We start from the raw sequence: 27,579 nt of genomic DNA, 5'->3' as shown, positions 1-27,579 counted from the left end.
TTATTGGAAACATAATTTTGGTCAAGGGCATTGCTTAGTTTAATATACAGGGTTTCCAAACTTTTTGACCAATGCATTTCAGTGACTTATCCATGGCCATTCCAGTCCTTTGAGATTATTGGATAAGAATAAAGAAAAAATTATCAAGACATTTTAAATTAAATTAATTAAATTCAGATCGATTCGCTAATAAATAATTCAGACCGAGCAGAAAACCACTAGAAAAATTCTGAAATCCATTACTTTTTCCTGAATTCTAAGATTGTATTCTTTTCCAAGATTTTTCTATTCCTTGATATTTCTAGGTTTTCCATGGGAATATATAAAATCTAGAATCTTACTGGGAGTCGACCAGTTGACCAGGATCGCTGTATGATTGAGAACTTGGATGGACACGTTGGTGCTTGTGAGGGGATGCCCAGCCAGCGTAACCCCTGTGGCAACCTCCCCTGAAGCGTAGCCAACGTCATTATGAACCAGTAGCTTGTACTCATACCATGTGTATCTGCAGCACATATAAAAACAGTGAGTGATCATGATATTAAAGAGACAAAAGAAGCACCACAACAATGTCCTTTATAATATACAGTGTCCCAAAAAACTATTTGGAAACCTAAGTCACACATAAAAATGCAATAATGTCTTTGCATTAGATGACAAACAACCTAGTCTCAGAATAAATGTTACTATAACAAAAATTTTTTAAACTGAAATACCGTGCTGCTTTCTACATTTTTCTGTAGTTTCCTGGTGAAATGAACACTAGAGGCGCTACAACAACTGTGCTTGTTTATTCACTTTCACACAAATCACAGGCATTATGGCTATTTTTACACTTATATTTTGCTCTATTATTCACACCCTACTTTGTTATGATATCTAAACACTTTTACTCTTCATTTAACGCATCATTTGAAAAATTGCTACATTGATTTTAACTCTTGTATTACAGACCTACCTAAATTTACACACTTATTCCAATGTGATTAACTTCCACGGTATCTCACCTGAAAGAGTGTTAGATTTTGAACTCAGAAACAGGTCATCGAGTCCAGCCAAGGACACTCAAAACAAAAGTGAAAGTGAAGCGAAAGTGCCATAGAAGCGACATGACCTGGTTGCTTTTGTAAATGTGCTTTTAATGTCGAATTTATGAACTGAACACTATGGTTTTCATTTAGGGTATGGATGTCTGTTTTGTTTACCTCTCATTTATCTTTTTGAACACTTCTATTTAGGTTTAGGTTAAAGTTTTAGGTTAGGAAGGTATGTTTTACTCCAACAACCGAACAACCATCAAATATTGACCTTAAAAACCTTGTCTGATTACAACATTTCACTCACTTTTGGCGCCCCCACTGGACAATTCAATGGAAAACTGCAGACAAACGTGTTATAAAGCATGTCATTTTGGTTTGCAAACATTTTGCCATTATCACGTACATTTCAGGAGATCAGGTTGATGACAACATATCAAACCAAGTGGCATTTATTTAAAGAAATATTAAAAAGCACACTTTCAAATAAAACATTCCACAAAAAGGCATTTGTTATGTTTTAAGCACACTTAAATAGACAGACTGTTCAAAAGTATACAAACACTTTCTGGTTGTCAAATCTACTGGAACATATCCATAGTTAATACACCTGTGATCACAATTGTTTAAAAGGCCACTTGATTTAATATTTTGTATCTAATGCAATAAAAGTTACATTTTTAAATGAGTCTAAATATCCAAAATGGCCTAAATACTTTTAGGGGTCCGCTGTGTACTTTTCAAATTAGTTTTTATCTAGCTGATTTAAAAGTAAACTATTTTACAAGGACTGAAAGCATTCAAACTAAGTCTGACATTAATCTAAATGACAGAACCTGTGATACAAGGGAAACAATTGGGGGTTTTATGTTGGAGTCTTTTTGAATACACACACAAGGAGTGTCACAGAAAGATTAGCTAAAAACAATTTAATTATATGGAATATTTGCTCAAAGTATCTTTGAACAGCATTAAAAAGATGGCATCAGTGCACGAAAACAGTTTTGTACACACAAGCAAAGTTTGCATTAAAGCTAATTTCAGTAATCTCACCTGCTAAGGCCTTTATCTTCATGAAACAATTTGGCTCCTGCGTAAACATTGTACCACAGATTCAAATCTTCAGGGGGACGGGAGGCCAGGGGCTCCTGGGTTTTCCGTCTCAACAGCTCAAATCTGAGGGCAGTGGAAACAGCCAGATAATCAGAGCCTGCTCCACTCCCACAATCCTCCTGCCATTTCACCCGCACCGCTGTTTCGCTGAGTTTCTGCTTTTGTCTTTTCTCCCGCTCTCTTTCTTTCTCTCCCTCAACAGTAATGCTAATTTTGCCTGTAATCAGGAGAGCTCAGCTTAATGTGCACTTTATAAGCCTAGTTAAACAAACAGAGCAGCAGCGGGGAAAGAAGTCATGAATTTTAATCATCCGCAGTGAACACAGACCTTTATTTACCACCTAATCAGCTCAAAAACAGACAAAAATATACTGTGAGAAAGAACTTTTACATTGCGTTTCGGTCTTCACAACCAAGGGAGACTCTTGCTGTTGTCTTACAAGTTATGGATTTTATGACTTCATATTAATTGAGAGAATACATTGAATATGCATTATTATTTATTAAATAACACATCACATCGCAGGACTGTTTCAAATGAACTAGTGAAGGAAAAAAGTGATTGAAATGGTGATGAACTTAAAAGAATTGGTGACTAGTTTCCACGCCTAATACAGTATATACACTCTCCTTTATAGAGGGTGTTTTCACACTTGGTTAGTTTCAGGGGTCTGAGCACAATTTTGGCCCATATGTGAACAATCCAAATGATCTCAGACCCCTTTTAAGCAAACCAAACTGAGACCATCTTGATATGAGGTAAGGTTAGCTTGGAGCCTGTGGTTCGCTTTACTAATTACGTACATTGCTTACAATGTAATAACGCCAAACATGTTTGACACTGACAGTACACTAGTAATAATGACGTGCAGTGAAGAGATGCGATGAGCCGCTTCTATTGTTTCTATGGAGATGACAGAGTAAGAAGCATATGAAAACCTCCTCAGAAACAAACTCAAAAATCTTTCTTCAGTGTTCTGTGTAAATGAAGACTCAAGGGTTTAACTGGACCACATTTGCATGGCACGTGACAGTTAAGAGATTATGATTGTAATACATTACTATTGTTTTCAAAGAATGGATGTTTCCCTACGCTGTCAATAGATAAAATCAAGATTAATCGTATTTTTTATTTTTTTGGTAATACCAAAAAATGAATGAATGAAAATACAAAAAGAATGAATTTCTTGAATTTTGCATCTAAATACAGTATTTTGTATATAAAAATACAATGCATTAAGTTTAATGCAGTCAATGTTGTCTTTAAAAATGTGGTCTGTGTTCCACAAAAACAACAGTGTGTGAATGCAAAATGGACTGATACCCCATTAGGGGTCAAGTGGACCAAAAAGAGATCTGAGTCTACTTTCAAGGTCACAAATATTATCTAGAATTCGGTCCTTTTTCACTCGGTTCACTGAGTTTGGTTCTTCTGAAGAGGACCCAAGTGTGAAAACACCTACACTAAAATCTTGATGTTAGTAAAACTACAATTCATGTCAACTACCCAAATTCAATAAATTTTTAGGTGTGTATTTTAAAGTATATCATTAAAAAGCTAAGATGTAATACACTACGCATTTAATCTTAATCGGTCACCTTATGTTAGGCCCGTTTGGTCTTGAAGGTAGTTGCCATGAAATGGCCAGGAAAGATTCGCTTATGGCAACCACCGACAGGGACGGCAGACCCTGTGGAATTGTGGCTAAAGTTGTGATCAATGTGGGTAGGCTCTCAGTGCAGCCACCGACATAGCCTCCACCTCCTGAGCAAGCGAGGATGGTGATGCTGTAGTTGGTGTAGGGCACCAGGGTCTTGATGGTGTGACTGAGCACAGATGTATTGGTGTGTGAGATACGTGGATCGGGCATGCGGATCTCATACCGCTCAATTTCTCCATTGGGTATGAGTGGAGAAAACCACGTAACCTGCAGGAAGACATGAAATACATCATCATTTTCTAGCATAGCTGAAAAGAATTTGACACGAGTGCCTATCGGTGTTCTTGTTGTCATGTATTTATAAACTAAAATGGTTTCATGTGGGAGCATGGGATCCACAGAAGAGATGGTGTCCAGTGCAATATCACAACACATCATCACAGGCTTTTAGATCGATGAGTTTGTGGAACCGATGCCATGTGATGAAGCAAAGACACCCTGACTTTGACCCAAACCAGAAGATTCTCTTCATTACATTTAAAAGAGGCCTGAGCCCCTGGAGATCATAATGAAATCCTAATGGAATTGCAAAGGAAACAGTGCTTGTTTCTGCTACATGCTGTCTTTGGAGTGAGGGGGAATGTTGGCATTTGTAGGATGCATTAAACATATTGTGCATGTCTGGGTAGATTGGATAAGTGTTAGGGTTTGGTTTAGTTATAATAGAAAACTTAGAATAATGGATATTGAAAGGTAAGCTGGGGTGAAGGCAGGTTAAGCGGACACTTTCAGCAAACTTCATTGTGAGCTGAAACTTAACCAACAGAATAATTAAGTCAATGTACCTTATAGGTGTACAGTAAATCTGTCCTTTCAAAGCCAGTTAAATCATTTTAAAAGAGTACTCAAAACCTTTGTTTTATATTTTTTAGGGCTTTGAGGCAAATAACCTTCAAATTTTGTATTTTGTATTTTTTTTTGCTGTTATTTGTGCACACTAGTATAAATCTTGATGTATTCCTATTAAACATGTTTCAGCAAATTAAAAAGCATTATTTAAGAACTGGTAGGATCAGCTATATGCATTGAAAAGTGCAGATTCCAAGCGTTAAAACAACCTATATTTTAATCAGATCAAGCAAGTGGTTATTCATTTATTATGTCATTATTATATAAAACATTTTGTTTCATTAAAATATCTCAGTTGTGTTCTGCATAAGAAAGAGAGTCCTATGGGTTTGAAACAATATTAGGGGTAAGCAAATTTGACAGAATTTTCATTTTTGGGTGAACTTTTCCTTTATGGGAGTCCGCTTGATTATAGAGGGCAGGTGTTACTCTTGTTTAAAACATAAACATATTTAGGACTCAAAAACAGGACTAACCAATGTATTCAGCTGCTGTGCAATCACAGCCTGTCTATTAAAATAAGCAAAAGCCCAAAATAAAATAGAAATTAACAATTAAAGCTGCTAAACCTAATGAAATCTTCAACGCTTGCAGAAAAAGTGTTGCCATAAGCACCTGCTAGCATCTTAAAAGGAATAAACGCATTCAATATAGCATATGCTAATGACAACAGTTGTTTTTAGGCTTTTACATGTAGAAGAGTTCTCATCCAGTTACACACATAAATTCAGCAGTTAACAAATTAATGAAATAATAATGGCATTACAATACACTAAACCGGGGGTTAGTGGAAAATGAATAATTCAAGAAAGTTTATGCAAATATCTCTTTGTTTGAAGTGGTAAGCATTTCTGTCCATGTTTCTTGGCATTAGCATACAACAAAAAATAAACAAAGAGAGACAGAAAGACAGAGGGGGATGCATGGGTGTATTTACACACTGCAGGATCTAAGCCGCAAAGCTTGTTTGGTTACATTAACATCCCTTAAATCCAACTTGTAAACCAGCCAAAAGACTGCAAGCTACCTAGCCCTCTTGAGTATCATGTCTGGTGAATTAAAGGGGTGTCTATAATCAGGGTTTCAGTTTGCCATGAAACACTGAACTCTATTAGGCCAAAGTGTGTTGTGTGAAATGAATCTGCATTTTTTATTATTATCTTATCAAAATAAAATAAACAGATGAAGATAACATTTTTAACATGCTTAAGTGCAAATATTCACCGCAAAACTTCTTCCAGTAAAATATCTAAACATTCTTCTAAAACAAGATAAATTTGCTTGAGAAGTAAATCTGTGTATGCTAAATCTTAAATTAGATTTATTGTTCTTATACTGCTGGCAAATATATATATTTTCTTATTTCAAGCATAAAACTCATTAAACTTTGTTAGATTTATGCTGAAAACAAGGAAAGAAAAAAATAATAATTTGCCTCAGTAAGAAAAATAAACTTAATTCAAGATATCTTGAAATGAAAACAAGTCTTAAAGGGATAGTTCACTCAAAAATGAAAATTCTGTCATCATTTACTCACCATCATGCGTTCCAAACACAAATTACTTTCTTTCTTTTGTTTAATTAAAAAAAAAGATGTTATTCTGACCAACCTTTTAATGGATTTTGTTTTATATACAGTAAAAGTGAATAGTATGGAGCCCCTCAGAGGGCAGGCTGGGACATTTTTTACTACAGTAACCACATTTTAACCTTGATATTTGTGGTGAAACCATAGTGATAATACAAGAAAATGAAAATGATGGTAATAAAAATCAAAATGTTTGGTTATTATGGGTTTACTATACAAATGTATAGACTGTTTGTAGACTATAGTAACCATAGTTTTTGGTGAAAATCATGGTTTTTATTTAGTAATATTATAGCAACATGAATGTTGTAGGCTAACCATGTTTTTGCAAAACGTCATACAGTTGCATTATCTTATTTTTTTTAAATGAGGGATCATAAAATTGCATTTTGTTTTTATTTAGTACTGCCCTTTAGAAGCTATTTGGCATTACAGATCCTCACATATATTCCACAAGACTAAATATTAACAGAATTTATGCACATGATCCTGTTCAGAAGTTTACATTCCTTTGGTTTTTATTATGGTGTGTTGCTTTCTAGATGATCAATGACTGTTTGTGTAATAATTGCTCATGAGTACCTGCTTTGTCCTGCGCAGTGAAGATGTCCAATTTTCATAAGAACCCCACCCCCCCATCTACAGTATAATTATTTGGTTTCTCAGCATCATCTGCACATTTGAGTTCTTCAGTGACTATATGATGAGATCCAGATTTTGAAACTTGGGAAAACTGAAGGACTCATATCACTCTATAACTAAAGGTGCAAGCAATTATTGATGCTCGAGAGGGAAACACAAGAGGAACCAAGGGGTACAAACTTTTGAACAGGATGATTTGTGTAAATAAGAGTACATTTTGTGTTTTGTATCTTTTGAAGGGCTGTATTACATAAAAAAGATATCATCTTTTATCTAACATAGGTAGGGTGGCCAGACATCCCATTTTTTTCTGGGACAGTGCCGCATTTAAGCACTTTTTCTAGTGTCCCCACTTATTCTGAAAAATTTATGTTTTGTCCCATATTTCCAATGTCCTAAAATTTCTCTATCGCCTATGCAGCTTTCTCAGTCACGTGAGTATTCTTATCAAAGGTTGCCGGCTTGTAAAACCAATAAGATCACACCATGTTATTTTAAGTACATGATTGGATTAAACTATCCAATCACAATCCCCTATCAATAGACGTCCAGTTAGTGAACTGATTGAAAAGTCAGTCTGAAAGAACACATAGATGAAATTGAGGCTGGGAAAATGTCAAGGAAGCGTGAATGTACATTTAATGAGGATCTTCAAAAAAAGTTTCAATTTCTAAAAAAGGTGTCACAGACAGAGCCTAATAAAGTGAGGTGTGAGATTTGTGGAGCTTGCGCCCATGGAGGCCGCACTGACACCGCGCAGCATGTTCATACAAAAAAAGCATGTGGATGCTGCTAAAAGTAAGTGTGCCACATCAAGTGTCAGTTATTTTTTTGTGAACCAAAGTTCAGAATCTGACAAGGTGCACGCAAATTAAGGACATTTTGCTTCTCATTCTGTTGTGCACGGAAATACTGTAGCTTTGCACATTCATGACCTGAGAAAAGTCTTGCAGGCCAGGCTGGAAGAATCATTCCTACCCTCTGAAATTAAAACAGTTGGTTGCTCTGGTTGAAGCTGGTGACATGCAAGCTGATGATTTATTTTGTGCAGCGAGAAACTTTTATTCAGCATCGTTGGATTACCTCCAAAATTGGAGCCGCTCATTAGAGAACACTTGAGTACACCCTACTAAGAGAGATCCCAGAGTGCAAAGATATTCAGAGCAGCCTCAAACACTTCTATTCCAGAATCCCCACTCTCAGTTTGATTTATGAAACCATGCTCTTTGATGAGTGGGCTTGAGCGAAAAACATTGTCACTCGTCGCATTACTGAGTGGAACATAAACAAGATGGCCATGTCTGAGAGATGGATAGACATTTTTCGTGAGCTGGAGGGCAAGGCCATCAACTTCAGAGTCTTAGCCATGGTCGTGGAGTTTTTTCTCTGCCTGCCTTGGACAACTGCATCTGTGGAGCATGCGTTCTCATTAATGAATGCAGCTTGGACATCGAATAAATCTTGACTCACTGTAACAGTCATGAAGGCAAATCTTTTCGTACATAAAATCTGATCTGCATTGATCTGCGCCTAGGTAAGGATATGTCAATTTCATTCTGCACATAACAGTATATAGGCTATATAGTTTGTGAAAATGTGTATTTTATTTTATATATATATATTTTTTTTTACAATTTAACCACATTTGAGCTTTTTTTAATGTACAAATTCCATGTAGCCTATCCTATCCATATGATGTCATATTGCATGTGTATTTAATGAAATGACTTGTCATGTCAGGTACACATTTTAACACACAATTCTCAACACTGTAACCTAACAATTCTAAATACAACCCCCCCCATCTACACATATGTGCTTGTACTATGTAAAAAAGTGCAGTGTAGCTGTTTGAATGTGACATTACCTCCGTGCTCAAGGGAAATGAACAGTAACAATGATAATATAATACTTTATTACATATTCGCATGTTGCATGAAGAAATTGATCGGCTTCTTTCAGCTTGTTGTTGAAAACTCATTTTTATTGGTGCATTTCTACTTAAGCTGTTAGACAGGACGACAAAGAGTGCACGCCAAGCGCATGATGTCTATGCCATGTAAACCAGATACATTTCAGCGGATTTGCTGAAAGACTAGAAAGAACGTATCGTCAAATCAACGTGCGACACAATGAAATTGCTGCATTTCTCTGCAAACGATACCAAAGACAATAGCGAGAAGGAAAATTAGTACATTAAATGTAATCAGAAAAAAATCAGTGAGCCTACCAGCTGAAACCGGGACATAATTAAATTGTTTAGAGAAACACCGGGACACCTCTTAAAAATGGGATGTCTGGTCACCCTACTTAAACGCAATGAGAAAACAATCCCTCATACAAAATGTAATACCATGACATTATGAATTTAACACTTGTTGTTCTGATTTAAGACCTTTTTAAGGCATTACTTTGCAGAAGGGCTAATTAAGACTTTTTAAGGCCTTTTTAAGACCCACAGAAACCCTATATTTTTACTTTATTTAAAAAAATTTTTTACTGGAAAACAACACAAAAATACTGATTAATATTAATATATGTTTTTTTCAGGGGTTCCAAGGGCACATTCAAGAGGAGTTCCCACAGTAAATTGACAGTCTTAATTGGCTGTTCCTCAAGAAACAGCTATGGAATGACCTGGAAACCATGAGTATCAATGGTCTGATACCATGAGGGTGTCATTGAAATAATGATGGAAGCTGTGCCCTCCTCTAGGTGTGGCATTCGTGGATAGAAATACAGCAGCTTCTCAATAACATTCACAGCAAAGACCTCATTTGCACCTCACTGGTGAATAGGCGGTAAAGGTACTGTAGACAGGAGGGTGGGGACAAGAATGAGGGTCTCTTCTCACACACACACACACACACACACACACACACACACACACACACACACACACACACACACACACACACACACACACACATACATTATAGATGTTTAAAGGGATAGTTCACCCAAAAATAATAAATTCTGTCATCATTTCCTTTTTTCCGAACCTGTATGGGTTTTATCTTTTGTAAACACCAAAAGGAGATATTAGACAGAATGTTAGCCTCAGTCATCATTTACTTTCCCTGTATGAAAAAAAGGCAGTTTATGAGAATGGTGACTTAAGCTAACATTGAGTGAGTATCCCTTTAAAATACCACATCACACGATTCAGCTGGTACTGAATACTAATCTGAATACTTACTCTGCTATGAATCACTTGCGTAAATCAAATCTACACAGTAAAATACCTGCACTGAGTCTGGTCCCAACACCGTCACATAGGGTGGCTGCAGGCCTGCAGGTCGTGAAGGTCTGGTGGTGACTTTCTCCCACTCACTACTATTGGATCCACCCAGCTGGGTGTTCACCACAATACGGTACTCATAAGTACTCCAGGGGCTGAGTGAGGCCGAGCTGTCCAGGTAAGTGAGAGTCTGATTGGGCAGCACAGTGGCCACAGTGGAGATCTGTTGTGTGCCAATGACTCTCCTCTCCAAGAAGTAGCCCTCCAGCTCCCCATTGGCATGTAGCGGTGGTGCCCAGCTCAAGAGCACTGAGGTGGGTGTGTCGGAGTAAAGCTGCGGGGCTGGGACACCTTCTGGTGGGGCCGGGTGGGTACGGATGGTGTGAGACTCAGCAGACAGAGTGCAGCCGGCTACTGTGCAGGCTTCCACCTGTATTGTATACTGCTGGTATGGTGCTAGCTGGAAAAGGGTGTGGCTGGTGCTGTTCCCTGGCACACTGGCACTTAGCTGGTGGTTTTGGTAGATGTTATAATGGGTGATGATGCCATTGGGTTGTGATGGATGAGACCAGGAGACAGACGCACTTCTGGCCTGGATGTCTGAGAAAACAGGAGGGTCAACTGATCCAGGGCCTGCAGGGAAAGGACAATAACATCTCTGAGTGTATGGAAAGAATAACATGTTTTATGAAATAACTACTTTGCTGGCAACCTGCAGTGTGAATCCAATAAAAGATTGTTCCCCTCATTGTTTAATAATTTTCTAATAACCAACATGTTCACACAGGAAACCTACTGATAGCGCACTACTCGTGCCACCTAAGAGTCACAGGTTCACAAATTCAATGGTAAGTGATTCATATGTTGCATTAAAAAAAAAAAAGTATGTTTTACTCCACTGACAGTTGTTTGTTAGTCTGTTAGCACAGACCGATTTCAGCAGAAAAACATCCTATCAACAGTTTTCAAATTCACAGTGTGATCAGTCTGCTTTATTTGCCTTGTTTTAACATGAAAAAAAAAAACGATGTTAAAATGCTTTACATACCGTATTATGTTCCTAGTTCAGTTTAATGTGCAGACAACTATAATTTCTCCTCTCTGCCCAGTAGGTGTCACAAAGAATGTGAATCACCAAAAACAATAGAAGAATGTAAAAGTGGATATTTATGGTATATAGGACTTAAATATTGATCTGATTCTCACCCAAACCTTATATATCGCTTCTGATGATATACATTTAACGACTGGAGTCATATGGATTACTTCTATGCTGCGTTTATGTGCTTTTTGGACCTTCAAAGATCTGGCCACCATTCAGTTGCATTACAAAGACCTACAGAGCTGAGATATTCTTCTAAAAATCTTCATGTGTTCTGCAGAAGAAAGAATATAAGCATTTGGGATGGCATGAGGACAAGTAAATGATTAGACAATTTTTATTTTTTGGGTGAACTATCCTTTTCAGATTGAACTTTGATTCCTTTTTGTGTATAAAGGATTTGAACTGAAGGACTGATGAGTATGGTTGATCTTATGATCTAGAAATGTGCAGCTTTTTTCAGTATTGAGACTGACAGCACAAGGACAGCAACTGATTGGAGCAGCCTGATTCTCTGGATTAAAATGTAGAGCAGGGAATGTGCAAATCAGCTCATTTGCCAAAGTGGACAGAGTCAGTGGCTGCGTTTTTGAAGCAAATATGAAATTATATTTATGGATTTATTCGAAGGGGTTATATGGCTAAGGCATATCAGCTATATGTGAGACAAGCCTCTGAAGAGCCTGCTGTGAATTGTAGGAAACCACTTAAGTTTGCAGGATGGTCATTTCCTCTGAGTGGTTGCAACAACAGCTGCTATGGCAGCACTAACATCAAGAAATCCTTCATGGATCTTCAGTCTTGGACAGCTCAGGTCATTTGAATAATTACATATCCAGGCTTGGGGAGTAACAGAATACTTGTAACAGTGTTACTTAATCAGGATGCAAAAAATTGTAACTGTAATTTGTTACAGTTAAACAAAAAACAAACATAATCAGATTGCAGTTACATTTGGTAAAAATTGGGATAACTATCAGGATTAAATGGTTAAATGGTAAATATTTAAGAACAGAAACAAAAGACCCTCCTGACATAAAATTATTTAGATGGCTGCTTGCTTTAGAGTGGTACAGAAATGATCAGATGCACACTCGACATTGTTTCTGGTTCTGAGTCCTAAGTGCCATTTCCTGTCACATGGGCAAATAGCACCTGTCTCACACCCCACTGTGCTTGAGGCAAATGAGGTCAAACCATTAAAAGGGCTGTTTCATCACAATGGCCACTGGAGAAAATTTATTATTTTAAAGGAAATATCCACAAAATGTATCATTTAAAGAAGCATTTGAAGGTAAGACCCTATGAAAATCATGTAGCTAGGTTTGCTCAAATTTGTGTTCTATGGTAGGTTTCGCCATCTGAGCATCTGTCGAATGTTTCGTGAGAGTAGGAATAGCTGCCAGTACTGTGACATGAATAGCGCATTGACTGTACAACAGAAAGGAACATGTTCAGTATTCAAGTGGACAAACGACCACTATCCTCGTCAAACGGCCGCACATGTTCTCCCATACATAGGACGCCTACTTTCAAAACTTCAGTCACTTCTCATTTCCATCATAACATCAGTTGAAAGTGTAAAGTTGTTCTCTGAAATGGTTTTGTAATACTATGACAAAAGCAATAGGGACAGCATTTCTATTTTTATTATTAAAGAAATCAAAAATGTAGACATATATACCAAATCAATTGAAAATGTTATTAAGTTCTTAGAAAAAAGTGCAATGGATAATACATCAGATTTTGAGACTTCTTATGAATGTATTGTTGATAATGTCTGGGTGAGGTAGAAATTATGGCAAATGTAACATTTAAACTCACAGAAAGTAGAAATAAGTCATTAAAGACACTAAAAAGGTTTAAATCTTTTTTATCTATTCTTTAAACCTAGAAATGTTGTTTATTTCTTTTTGGAATCTTTTTATTTTTTGTCATTAAAATCCTCCTTAAACATTATCATTGAATCACACAGTAATCTGGTGATGTTGGACTGTGGATCATGAGCAAGCAGAGGAAAGACACTGGAGGCATTGCACTACTAATAATAATAATAATCAAGTCAAGTGGTTTTTCAACCACATACAGTTAGTGCAGTACACAGCAAATGCGTTCTTCCAGGATCATGGTGCTACATAAACAACACAGGACAAACACAGAACCACATGAGACTACACACACTAAATAAGACCTACACATTCCTACATATATACCATATAATGATGATGATGATGATGAAGATAGCCTGCGATCTACCTCAATAATTACATCACTTAAAAAACAAAAAAAACAATACCATGGATATATAGCAAAGAACAATGCTATACATTTACATTAAATAATTTAAAAAATATATTTTTTAAAAAGTTCACTAGATTTATGCTGCTAAATTAAGGCGCAAACACATCATCACAGTCTGTGAAAAGGGTTTGTTGCATGAGACATCTCTACAAACAGTTTGCATCATATGCAAATAAATTTACTTTATGAAGTTTTGAAAAATAATTTTAATAAAATATAACAATATTAATGGTACAGGATCCTACACACCACATGATTTTAGAGTGCTTGCAATGCAGCATTGTATTGATATTCCTCAACTACTCTGGTTGGGCAATTCATTATTTCTGCAATTAATTCATGCCAAACCATTTAGACTCCATTCAAACTTTATTTTGGAGGGGTGTTGGCACAGCCGTTGACCAGGAAAAAAACTAAATGTCAAAATGGTTGCTGATCCCTGACTTGTTTTGTAGATATTTTAGCCCTAGGTGTGCTATCTATTTAGTTTTTTTTGTACAGTTTTTACATAAGAAATTTAAGATTAAAGTTTGAAAATCTCCCCTTAACTTGTGTTGACAGAATGTTTAAAAAAATGTAACCGAAGCAATCACAATATATGTATTGCATGCTTAATTACGATTCGATAATTACGATTCGATTTGCACACTCAATTGGGAATGGTCTTGTCTTTTTTTCCATTTATTGTCCTCATTACATTGCACAGTATTTCATTTATGCAGAACCAAAGCTTAAAAATTATATATCTGAAACATAACACTATTATTTTGCTGCCTCGCAAACACCTTGAGGAAAATGCAAATCTAGTTTTGTGTTTTTGACAGGAACTATCCCTTTACAACTTTTGGTAAATCTTTGGCAGATAGAATTAGAATGTATGAAATGTGGTAATTGAAATTAAGTTGTTTTGTTGCATTTAAAGTGTGTGCTGTCTGTGCTAGAACCTGGGATGTCTGATTGATATTTGGGCCCTATGAAAGCTCATTCGAAGGTAATGTTTTCCTCCTCCATTTACATCCCATGGTAGTGCGGTAATGGCGTGCCGGCAAGGGCGTGTGGATCAAGGTGACTGGCTCACTCTCTGCCGTGCTGGGCTGCTGATGTCTCCCCACAGATGGCCCACTTTCCACCTCCCATCACATCCCAACTGACTCACTATGTATAGAGAAGACTTAACAACAACATGCACAATTTCCCTCCCAAAGCTCAGCGGCCACCACAACAAGGATCAGGTTAATTACTTAAAATATATCAAAATAAAGGGACATAACCGAGGGGAAAACAAACAGGGATGAATCTTATAAAACCCAAGTCTATTCAATATCTAGTACAATTAAATTGTATTATATGATCTAAACAAATTAACCATTTAAATAGATCAACTCTTGATAGAAAAAGACATTTTTTGAATTTCACTTTCACATGTTCCTGGCCTGTGTGATATTGGAAATAAATACGTAATAGTAAATCCTTATACTGGTCTATCTAGCATTGAAATAAACTGTATAACGTCACTGGCCAACTCTTTCTTTTAAAACGTAGAAATCTTGGGTAGTCATGCTACTTCCACTTGAAAAACTCAACTACAGTATGATTTAAAAAAAAAAATAAAATCACGTATGTATCCCATTGTTACTATTAATAACATGTAGTAATGTATAGTTGTTGAATGTATGCCAAATTGTTGTTGTAAATGTAACACGATGAATATATAAATCGTAATAACTCAGATTACTAAATTATGTTATATAAAAAAAGGTGGTTTAAAGGAATGTTCTTGGTTCAATACAAGTTAAGCTCAATAGAAAGAATTTGTGTTATAAAGTTGATTACCAAAAATTAATTTAGACTCATTCCTCCTTTTCTTAAAAAAAAAAAAAAAAGTAGCAAAAATCAAGGTTCCAGTGAGGCACTTACAATGGAAATAAACGGTGGCCATTTATTAACGTTAAAATACTCACTTTCAAAATTAAGGAGATGTGTGTAAACATTATTTTAGTGTGATAAAAGCACTTACAAACCCTTTCTGTGTTCAGTTATAGGCCTTTATCACACTTCTGTGTTCATGGAGCAGAAGAGTCGCTTAGCAGCGTAAAGCAACTTCTGCTACAGTCTGTTTTATTTGGAATTATGGACTATTTTATGTACAGTTAATATCAAATACATAATCTAAACAGACCTACCTCACCGTACAATCATTACTGAGGATGAAGTAAAGAAAAAGTGTGTCATTGTGACAAGGCAGATTAGGAATGAGGATCTAAACGCAGCTTTTAATGAAACAAAAGATAAACAAGGTAACTCAGAATAAAAGGAAACAAAACACAGTGAACCAGGCACAGAACATGAGAAGACTGACCAAGAAACCAGGAGAAACAAGGGCTTAAATACACAAGAGCAAACAAGGAACATCTGGGGAAACAATCAGGGGAAAACCCTGTACAAAGGACTACAAAACTAACAGGAAACAGGAACGGGGAACTAAACAAGAGTTTCAACATAAAAGTCAAGCACAAAAGCAGGGAATACGTGACAGTCCATCCATCCATCCATCCATCGTCAACCGCTTATCCTGTGTACAGGGTCGCGGGGGGCTGGAGCCTATCCCAGCTAACATTGGGCGAAAGGCGGGGGACCAAGTGATCCAAGATGGCGGCGCGGTAGCACGCAGCGGCCACTCCGGATCCACAACGGTGCTATTTTTGTTAAAAAAGCCCGACTTTTGCAACACATGGACATCGGAGCAACCAGTGTTCGTGTCTACCATCGCCAGACACTACTCAAATATAAGAATCATGCAAAAACCAAGCTGCATGATGACCTGCAGGAGGCGCTACGCGTACTCGGCTTGCTGCGGAGACCAGGCCTCCAGACCTCGGCGTCGCCTGATGCCGGTGGCCGGGGGAGAGGACGTCGTAAGCGGTGTGCGAGAAAGCGGAAGCGCGGAAAGAGGGCGGGGGTCCATGCTAGGCTAAAAACAAACCCTAGCCGGCCGGCTCTCCCATCTATCCTGCTCTCAAATGTTTGCTCCCTGGACAATAAACTGGACTATATCCGACTCCAGCAGGCTACGCAGCGTGAGTTTAGAGACTGCTGCGTCTTTGTTTTCACGGAGACGTGGCTCAGCGACAGAGTTCCGGATGCCGCCATTCAGCTAGACGGGCTCGCCTCGTTTCGTGCCGACAGAAATACAGCTCTCTGCGGTAAGACTCGCGGTGGTGGCTTGTGTGTTTACATCAACACGGAATGGTGCAAGAACTCTATGTTAGTCTCTAGTTACTGTTCATCGCTGTTGGAGCTTGTGACTGTTAGATGCAGACCTTTTATCTACCACGGGAATTCACCACTGTTTGCATAACCGGAGTTTACATTCCCCCAGCGCTAACGCTAAGGAAGCGCTCTGTGAACTGTATGGGGCTATGAGCGAACTGCAGAACGCTCACCCCGACGGACTGTTTATTGTCGCCGGAGATTTCAACCATGCAAATCTCAAGACAGTGCTCCCTAAATTCCATCAGTATGTGGACTTTGCAACGAGAGGGGCGAACGCGCTTGATCTTGTTTACACAAACATCCCAGGCGCGTACCGGGCGGAGCCCCGCCCCCACCTCGGCTACTCAGACCACATCTCTGTTATGTTAATTCCAGCATACAGACCGCTCGTCAGACGCACAAAACCGCTTCAGAAGCAGGTGAAAACCTGGCCAGCAGGAGCCATCTCTGCTCTTCATGACTGTTTTGAGTGTACTCACTGGCACATGTTCAGGGAGGCTGCAACATATGGCGATTCTACCAACTTGGAGGAATACACAGCATCAGTGACCAGCTACATCAGCAAGTGCATTGATGATGTCACTTTCTCCAAGACCATCACCACACGCTCCAACCAGAAGCCGTGGATGACTGCGGAGGTGCGCACGCTGTTGAGGTCCCGAGACTCCGCCTTCAGAGCAGGCGATAAGGCAGCCCTAAGAACAGCTAGGGCCAAGCTGTCACAGGCAATCAGAGAGGCAAAGCGCGCACACGCCCAGAGAATCCACAGTCACTTCCAGGACAGCGGTGACACGCGGCGCATGTGGCAGGGCATCCAGGCCATCACCAACTACAGGGCAACATCAGTTGCCTGTGACAAAGATGCCTCCCTTCCAGATGCGCTGAACGACTTCTACGCTCGGTTTGAAGTGCAGAACGACGTGATGGCGAGGAAGTCCACCCCTCCTCCCAACGACCAGGTGCTCTGTCTTACCACGGCAGATGTGAGGAAAACTCTACGTAGAGTCAACCCACGGAAGGCTGCTGGACCAGACAACATTCCTGGCAGAGTGCTCAGAGGATGTGCAGACCAGCTAGCAGATGTTCTTACCGACATCTTCAACATCTCTCTGAGCAGCGCCGTTGTTCCAACGTGCTTCAAGGCCACCACCATCATCCCCATGCCAAAGAAGTCTTCAGTGTCCTGCCTCAATGACTACCGTCCTGTCGCACTTACACCCATCATCATGAAGTGCTTCGAGAGGCTCGTCATGAGGCAGATTAAGACCCAGCTGCCCCCCTCACTAGACCCACTGCAGTTTCCGTATCATTCAAACCGTTCAACGGACGATGCCATCACCACAACCCTCCATCTGGCCCTCACCCACCTAGACAATAAGGACTCATACGTTCGAATGCTGTTCATAGATTTCAGCTCAGCATTCAACACAATCATTCCCCAGCACCTGATTGGAAAGCTGAGCCTGCTGGGCCTGGACACCTCCCTCTGCAACTGGATCCTGGACTTCCTGACTGGGAGACCTCAGTCAGTCCGGATCGGGAACAGCATCTCCACCACCACCACACTGAGCACTGGGGCCCCCAGGGCTGTGTGCTCAGTCCACTGCTGTTCACTCTGCTGACTCACGACTGTGCAGCAATGCACAGCTCGAATCACATCATCAAGTTCGCCGATGACACGACCGTGGTGGGTCTCATCAGCAAGAACAACGAGTCAGCATACAGAGAGGAGGTGCAGCGGCTGACGAACTGGTGTAGAGCCAACAACCTGTCCCTGAATGTCGACAAAACAAAAGAGATGGTTGTTGACTTTAGGAGAGCACAAGGTGAACACACTCCGCTGAACATCGACGGCTCCTCTGTGGAGATCGTCAAGAGCACCAAATTTCTTGGTGTTCACCTGGCGGAGAACCTCACCTGGTCCCTCAACACCAGCTCTATCACCAAGAAAGCCCAGCAGCGTCTCTACTTTCTTCGAAGGCTGAGGAAAGCACATCTCCCAACCCCCATCCTCACTACATTCTATAGAGGGACTATTGAGAGCATCCTGAGCAGCTGCATCACTGCCTGGTTTGGGACTTGCACCGTTTCGGACCGCAAAGCCCTGCAGAGGATAGTGAGGACAGCTGAGAAGATCATTGGGGTCTCTCTTCCCTCCATCAAAGACATTTACAAAAAACACTGTATCCGCAAAGCAACCAGCATTGTGGACGACCCCACACACCCCTCACACAAACTCTTTACCCTCCTCCCGTCTGGCAAGAGGTACCGAAGCATTCGGGCCCTCACGGCCAGACTGTGTAACAGCTTCTTCCCCCAAGCCATCAGACTTCTCAATACTCAGAGACTGGTTTGACACACACGTGTCCTGAGTTGCACTTTAATAACTGTCACTTTATAACTGTCTGCTACCTCAATAACTGCTATGTGCATAGAACATTATCTCATAGTATGTTATGTTTACATTTTTAGAAACTGTCATCTTTTTGCACTACTGAGTACTGGTCGGCGCTGCACTGTCTATTGTCCTGTTCATTGTCAGTAATTTGTTGTACTGTCCCGTACTTTTTGCACATGTTTGCACGTGCACTTTATATAGGTAGTTTATATAGGTATTTTATTTCGTTGTGTAGTCTCATGTGGTCCTATGTTGGTCCTTTGTTGTTTTTATGTAGCACCATGGTCCTGGAGGAACGTTGTCTCGTTTTGCTGTGTACTGTACTAACTGTATATGGTTGAAACGACAATAAAAACCACTTGACTTGACTTGACTTGACACCCTGGACAGGTCGCCAGTTACGTGACAGTCATGTTGTTTAATTATTTTAAACAGGATGCATGTGAGCAGGGAACACTTCAGAGTATAAGTATGTTTTTTTTTTTTTTTAATGAAAGCAAGACTATAGTACAAACAAGAGTACATTTACACATTAAAGAACATTAGAACAAGACGGGTATACAGAGTAAAAAAAAAAAAGTATATTCCGAATATAAGATTATATTGATTATTTGCAATGATAATGATCACATTGCTTTAATGTACTTATTATAATCTCTATGTATGACAAAAAATCCATAAAACAAAATTCAAATTAAGAAACATTTCCATCCCAAAGTCTGATTACAGAAAATAACTGGTTTAATCATTGATGAGTTAATCCTTGTGGTTTGAGTAAGATGATTGGGGAAGTGCCCACTTGTGAGTCGTGACTGAATGCAATGTAAATAAAATATAAAGATGAAAATGTCTCAGTATCTACAACTATATTATATTTACAAACGGGAGATGAGCATGTTACAATAGTGAATCCAATGACATTAAACGCTGTCTCTTTGTACTTGAGTTGAGCACTATAATCCTCTGGGAGTGATCTGAACAGCTCCTCATGAACTGGGAAAACGAATCGGTTACCTAACGTAACCTCGGTTCTCTCAAGATGAGGGAACGAGTATTGCGTAAGCTAGCTTACGCAACGGAAAAGATTCATCTTTTCTGAGATATTGAAGCCAAAAAATTATCCTTAATTTTGTATCCATTGTCAACGCAGTGCAGCAGCTGCATACCTTGAGCGGGCTAGCTAGCGAGCTTATTGGTTGCTCTGCGGCAACTGCTGCAGCCTATAGACGAACTTGAGTGAACTCGCGTCCAATGAGAGGCGCTCGCGCCATCACTGTATCAAAGCCCGCCAGAATGGGCGTGGCTAGAGTGCATATAAGCGTAAGTTTGTAGGCTGGAACCCTGGTTTTCATTGAATGAAGCGAAAGTCACTCGTGGCGCGAGCACGGCCGGCTACGCAATACTCGTTCCCTCATCTAGAGAGAACCGAGGTTACGTTAGGTAACCGATTCGTTCTCTTACGAGAGGTTCTCTCGTATTGCGTAAGCTAGCTTACGCTACGGGAACCCATTGTCAACGCCGTGCGCGCCAAGCATCCACTGCATGAGCCCCGGGGGTGGGGGGACCCGGGGGAGCCCTTGTGAGTGGGGGAATAATATTTGGCCGGCAAGAGTGCGGGCCAGTGTGTGTGTAATACATAAGCACATAGTGGGAAGGGAAAAACAGAGCAGCGGTGCCGGTCTGTGTGGAATGTGTCCCGTCAGTGCAGCTCACCAGGGGAGCTGTAGCGTATTAAAACGCTAGTAGTTTTGCCTGCAGGGCGGGCACTTCCAGATTGTAAAATCTGACAAAGGTGGAGGGGGAAGCCCAGTCCGCTGCCACACATATGTCGTGAATGGAAGTCCCGCTGGACCAATCCCACGAGGAGGCCATGCCTCTAGTGGAGTGAGCCCTAATGCCTAACGGGCATGGTAGGTCTTTTGACGCGTACGCGGCAGCAATAGCGTCCACTATCCATCTAGACAGTGTCTGTTTCGAGGCGGCGAAACCTTTGGTGCGCCCTCCGAACGAAACGAAAAGCTGCTCAGAGCGTCTGAAAGAGGTGGAGCACGCAGTATACAATCTCAGTGCTCTGACTGGGCAAAGGAGATTGGCGTCGCGTTCGCTATCGGATGCTGGCAGCGCCGATAGGGAAATGATTTGTGCTCTGAAAGGAGTACCGATCACCTTGGGGACATAGCCGTGTCTAGGCTTTAAAATGACCTTGGAGTCACTTGGTCCAAACTCAAGACACACAGCGCTGACAGACAGTGCATGAAGGTCTCCCACACGTTTAACTGATGACAGGGCAGTTAGAAAAATGGTTTTGAGTGAAAGGTATTTCAAATCCACGGATTGAAGCGGTTCGAAAGGGGGCTTTCATAGCTTCGAGAACTACGGAAAGATCCCAGATAGGAACCGATGGGGGGCGCGGGGGGTTCATCCTTCTAGCTCCCCTGAGGAAGCGGATGACCAGCTCGTTTTTTCCCAGTGACTGGCCGTGCAGGGGTTCAGCAAACGCCGCGACGGCCGCCACGTACACTTTGAGCGTGGATGGGGATATGCCCTTATCCAGCAGCTCTTGTAAAAACACGAGCAGCGACGACACCCCACATGTCCGTGGGTCCAGGTCTCTGTCGGTGCACCATTTTGAAAACACAGACCATTTGGACGCATAGAGTCTTCTCGTGGAAGGGGCTCTAGCGTGTATGATAGTGTTTATTACTCCTGGCAAAGCGACGGGTAGTCGTTGATCACCCACGCGTGCAGCGCCCAGCGCTCTGGGTGGGGATGCCAGATCGTGCCGCGAGCTTGAGAGAGGAGATCTGCTCTCACTGGAATGGGCCACGGGGCTGTCAGTGACAGCTGCGTAAGCTCCGGGAACCATGTCTGATTCTCCCAGCGCGGGGCTATGAGGAGCACCGAGTGACGCGTTACCCTGATCCTCTGCATTACCTGTGGCAATAGCGAGACGGGAGGGAAGGCGTAAAGCAGGCGGTTGGGCCAGTCGCTTTTCGAGAAAAATACTGGGCAGTGAGAGTTCTCTTCTGACGCAAAGAGGTCTATCTCTGCTCTGCCGAATATGCTCCATAACTTCTGGACTATTTGAGCGTGCAGGGACCATTCCCCTGGGGAAATATTGTCTCTGGACAGTCTGTCTGGGCCGTCGTTCAGGTGGCCTGGCACGTGCGTCGCCCTCAGCGAGCGCAGGTGGCACTGGGACCAACTCAGTATGCGTTTTGTCAGGTGGAAGAGGTTCCTGGATCTGACACCGCCCTGACGGTTTAGATAGGATACCACAGATCTGTTGTCTGAACGGACCAGGACGTGGTGACCCTGAATGACCAGGAGGAAGCACACAGAGCTGAGATACAGGTCTGAGTCACTCTGATCGGCTGGCGGCCCGTGGCCCAAGCCCAGCGAGACGCGCGGGTGTTTAGCCAATGCTGAAGCGGGCGCATGCACAGTAAACCTAGCTGAAGTACTGCTGCGGCTGAGGCCATGTAACCTAGCATTCTCTGAAATTTTTTCAGAGGCGTGAGGCTGTTCATCTGAAAGGACATGGCTAGTCGCTGAACACGGCGCGCGCGCTGTGTAGATAAGCGAGCCGTCATCGCCATGGAGTCTAGTTCTATTCCAAGGAAGGAAATTGCCTGACTGGGCTGTAGTGAGCTCTTGGTCCAATTGACTGCAAGACCCAAACTGTTGAGATGACTGAGGAGAACTGTCCTGTGAGACAGAAGCTCCGTATGTGACTGTGCCAAAATCAGCCAATCGTCCAAATAGTTCAGAATTCGCAAGCCCTGACTCCGCAGGGGTGCGAGCGCCGCATCCATGCACTTCGTGAAAGTACGGGGTGCTAAAGACAGGCCGAACGGAAGGACGGTGTATTGATAAACCTGGCCGTCGAAGGCGAATCTCAAGAATGGCCTGTGACGGGGATTTATCTGAATCTGAAAGTAGGCATCTTTTAGATCGAGAGAAATAAACCAGTCCCCCTGGCGCCCATGTGCGAGGAGTTTCCTGATTGTAAGCATTTTGAACGGTCTTTTTGCGAGCACCTTGTTCAAAACCCTGAGATCTAATCTGAGTCTGAGGCCGCCGTCTTTCTTGGGGACAAGAAAATAACGGCTGTAAAACCCCGACTCGCTCAGAGAAGGTGGCACTCTCTCTATGGCCCTTTTGCACAGAAGGTTTGCTATTTCTGAACGAAGCATGCAGGCTGCTTCCGTGTTCACAGTAGTTTCGAGCCGCGCTCTGAAGTGGGGAGGGCGGCGATCGAACTGTAGCAAATAGCCCTGTTTTATTGTGCTTAACACCCATTTGGATATCCCTGGGATAGCTTTCCACGCTTTGAAGCGTAACGCTAGAGGGTGAATGGCCAAGTCGCCCTGATTGCCGCACACAGCGAGCTGAACAGAATGTGTGAGCGCTTACTTTGCTTATGCATGACTGCTCGCAGACAGCAGGGACAGGCTGTTCTGTGAGTGGCTTCCGATTGAGGTGAATGGGGAAAGAGTCACATCTGTTAAGTGATGCGCGAGCATAGTCACGGGCATGGGACTTACATACAGAGAGGTGTTTGCTGGCCGTGTGACAGAGCGGGCAGAGAAGGGGCGCGCGCACGGATTTGTGGGCGCGTTTATTGACTCTAACACTCGAGCTGGCTGTGCCCGCTTTATGTGAGTGGGCTCTGATAGGGACACGGGAAGTGTAATGCTTGTGTGTAGGGGTGAACACTGGATTGTGGGCACATTTTCTACACATAAGGCATGTTTGCGTTTTACAAGATTTCTTTGGGTCGCCGTGAAAACGGCATTTGAGTGCAGGCAAGCGGGCAGTATCACCGGCTTGTTGGCTGCTGAATCCACCACTGCAGTAGCCTGAGAGAAGGGGACTGACAGGGGGCGAAGCTTTGACGGTGGTCCGGCCGCGGCGGGACTGAGCCGTCGTTTCCTCAACAAAGCTAGGAGGACTTTGGTTGCTCAGGTTTCAGCGCAATCTTAGGTCGAGGCCCGCGGGGGGGGTGGCGGTCTGCGGCGGCTGTCTGAGCGCGATCTAGGGCGGCCGCCCTGTCGACGCTGAGAAGTCTGGCTTTGCTGAGCTGGGCGCTGTGAAGAGGCTCGTGCAGGAGGCTGGTCACGTGGGCGGCCTGCAGAGGAGCTAGCGCGACGAGGCAGGAAGAGATTCATGGCTTGGGTGGCTTTCTGGACTTCCGAGAAATGGTCAACAATGCCACTCACCACGGAACCGAAGAGACCGGACGGAGAGAGCGGCGCGTTGAGGAACGTGGAGCGTTCAGCTTCTCCCATGTCGGCTAGCGTTAGCCATAGGTGTCTCTCGGTCACAGTCAGCGCGGCCATGCACTTCCCCAGGGCTTGAGCTGCAGCTTTGGTGGCGCGAAGGGCGAGATCCGTCGCGCTCCTTAGATCTGAAACAGCCTCTGGGTGCCTGCCTTTCTCATCCCACTCTCGAAGAAGGTCCGCTTGGAGGATCTGTAAAATGGCCATGGAATGCAGAGCAGATGCGGCTTGGCCGGCGGCGGCATAGGCGCGGCCAACACAGGCGGAAGTAGTTCTGCAGGCCTTAGACGGGAGCACTGGCTTAGACCGCCATCTCGAGGAGGGCGGGCAAAGGTGTGCTGCTACCGAATCCTCGACCGGGGGGATGGAAGAGTAGCCCCCCTCGGTGGCGCCATCCACCTACGGCGTGGAGTTCCGGCAGGAAGGGAGCGGCCCGGGCCGCGGGCGCCGCGCGGCGACGGCTCTGAAGAAAGCAGCCGTCGAGTCTGTTGGGAGCCTGCTCAGAGGGCGGTGACCACTCGAGCCCGAGGCGGTCGACAGCCTGTGTGAGGAGGCGCGTTAGTTCTTCTTCGACTCCGGTGCGGGTCCTGCTGGATTCCTGGGCCGAGGAGGAGGCTTGGGAGCCTGACCACTCCTCGCTGTCCGAAGCCATGATGGAACAGCAGCCCTTATCCACCGCCTCGTCATCCGAGATGGCAACAGTGAGGCCGCTCGGCGGCAACTGCGCGTCCCGGGGGGGCGGGGAGGGTGAAAGCGAGGCTCAAGGGAGAGGCTCCGGCGAGGTAGTCGCTTCTAACACCGGTTCCGGCAGCCTTTGGGAGCGGCGCTTCTTTCTGCGCGGCGAAACGAAAGGCGGCGCGGCGGCTTCGGTCTTGAGTGCTTCGAGTCGAGCCCGCAGGGTCGACATCGGAAGCTCCTCGCAGAGGTCGCATCCGCCGTCAGCGAGGGCGAGCTCTGCATGTTCCAGTCCCAGGCAGAGAGCGCAGATGAGGTGGCGGTCTCCGCCGCTGAGAGGGGCGCGGCATGAGGCGCAGGTGGTGCGAGGCATCTTTAAAAAGACGCTCGTTGCTCTTTTTGTGAAGTTCGCTGAGGAACTAGCTTGCTCTAAAAAGGATACGTCGCCGGATGGCGTAGCTCGCAGGATGGCTGAAGGTGGCGAAGACGGCCGGCTTCTTCGAGCGCTGTCCAAGCTTGCTAGATGCCCCTCGAACGGCAACGCGGCTTCTGCAGTTCAGAGATGCGAAGAGCTTCGCTGAATAGATGAAAATCAGGGTTCCAGCCTACGAACTTACGCTTATATGCACTCTAGCCACGCCCATTCTGGCGGGCTTTGATACAGTGACGGCGCGAGCGCCTCTCATTGGATGCGAGTTCACTCAAGTTCGTCTATAGGCTGCAGCAGTTGCCGCAGAGCAACCAATGAGCTCGCTAGCTAGCCCGCTCAAGGTATGCAGCTGCTGCACTGCGTTGACAATGGATACAAAATTAAGGATAATTTTTTGGCTTCAATATCTCAGAAAAGATTCATCTTTCCCGTAGCATAAGCTAGCTTACGCAATACGAGAGAACCTCTCGTAAGAGAACTTTGCGCTGATAATCGCTTCACTCAGATACTATTACAGAGTAAAGTGGTAGATAACACATACGGTGAAGAAACAATTAAACATCTGATGTTTACTGCCAAGTACATCCAAGTTAGCTAAATTTATTTAGAAAAACTGCGATCATCCATAGACACAGATCGATGGGTGGATGTTTGGTTACGCTACTATTTGGAGCTGGATGTGATGACACACAGAATGTGATAAAATCTATCCACCTTACTTCTGGGGGTCTTACTGGGGAAACGAACGTGGGATGATCTTCCGCCGGAAGTTGTTCTGTAGCATTTGCTAATGTAGGCAGTGCCCATTTAGACCCCGTTTACAGCTGGTATTAAGATGTGATTCAGATGATCCGATGACAAGTGGGGGTAAAACCTTTTGTGAACGCGCCACTGTCAATCAACTACTGCGCTAAATCAAGAGTTTAAACTGTTTATGACTCTGGTGACAAATGGCTTTAAAAGGAAATAACCGTCTGATCGGAAAAAGAGCTTACATATACATGTACGAGATCGTTACGGATCTTCTTCAGCATGTCTTTGTATGATCTTACAGTAGATTAAATTTCAGTTTATTAGTTTATGATGTAGTGACGATATTTGCCACCTTGAAACCCTCCCTTCAAAAACCAATCACAAGTGCTAATGCAAGTGATAGCCAGTCATGGAAGGTGGATAGACAATTTGACAACTTCGTTACCATGATGATGTAACATCAACAAACCCTAAAATGCTAAAAAGAATTGATGAAAGTGCTTTTATAAAATGATACGCTTCAAATTTCTGTTTAAACCCTCCAAAAATGTTCCCCATTCACTTCCATTGTAAGGGCCTCACTGTAACATCAACTTTTGCTTTTTGATTTTGAGAACAGTAGGAATGAGTCTAAATAACTTTTTGTGGTAATCAACATTATCCCAGAAATGCTGTCGATTTAGCTTAACTTGTATTGAATTCCTTTAACTAATATTAGTCAATCCTTACTCAAGCCCCCAGTGACTGCAAGTAATCCATTTCACTTTACAGGAAATCACACATTCAGTGGTTCATGTCACCTGTTAGCCACTGCTTATGATTCCGGCCCACATTTCTCTATTCATCTACTGGCTGTTATTTTTGGGGGTAATTTTTTACTGTGTCTGTGCAGGGGCCCTGCCGACTTCGCTCCCTCTCCCTCCTGATAAATAAACAATGCACAGATCTGACCTTTGGGTTAACAGGTTTTTATGCTTGCTCCACTCAGCACTCTAACTGATTCAATTACCACAAAGGTTCAGGAGCGTCCATGAATACAGAAAAAGCTCACGGCCGGCACCGCATAACGCCCGTGTAGGTGCTCACCAGCAAATCCAATGTGGCTCTCAGGAGAAATTCCTTAATTGTAAATAATTTTACCACATGAGACAATCAAGTCACCTTGAACATGAAC

At 42.7% G+C, this 27,579-nt stretch overlaps 1 protein-coding gene across 1 annotated transcript in view; it reads right to left on the bottom strand.

Moving 5' to 3' along the window:
• The window catches only part of ush2a (Usher syndrome 2A (autosomal recessive, mild)), a 350,667-nt gene that overhangs the window by 107,932 nt on the left and 215,156 nt on the right, over window positions 1-27,579 (bottom strand). Inside the window, exons 40-43 of the mRNA XM_052145082.1 lie at window positions 10,196-10,824; window positions 3,750-4,078; window positions 2,091-2,213; window positions 342-505 (exon numbers count right to left, since the gene is read on the bottom strand). Coding sequence (XP_052001042.1) covers window positions 342-505; window positions 2,091-2,213; window positions 3,750-4,078; window positions 10,196-10,824 — 1,245 coding nt within the window. The remainder of the gene's footprint in view (window positions 1-341; window positions 506-2,090; window positions 2,214-3,749; window positions 4,079-10,195; window positions 10,825-27,579) is intronic.

Source organism: Xyrauchen texanus, chromosome 16, assembly GCF_025860055.1.
Source record: "Xyrauchen texanus isolate HMW12.3.18 chromosome 16, RBS_HiC_50CHRs, whole genome shotgun sequence".
NCBI classification, from domain to species: Eukaryota; Metazoa; Chordata; class Actinopteri; order Cypriniformes; family Catostomidae; genus Xyrauchen; species Xyrauchen texanus.
The sequence above is the reverse complement of the archived record's forward strand: the minus strand, read 5'-3'. Positions and strand labels throughout refer to the sequence as shown.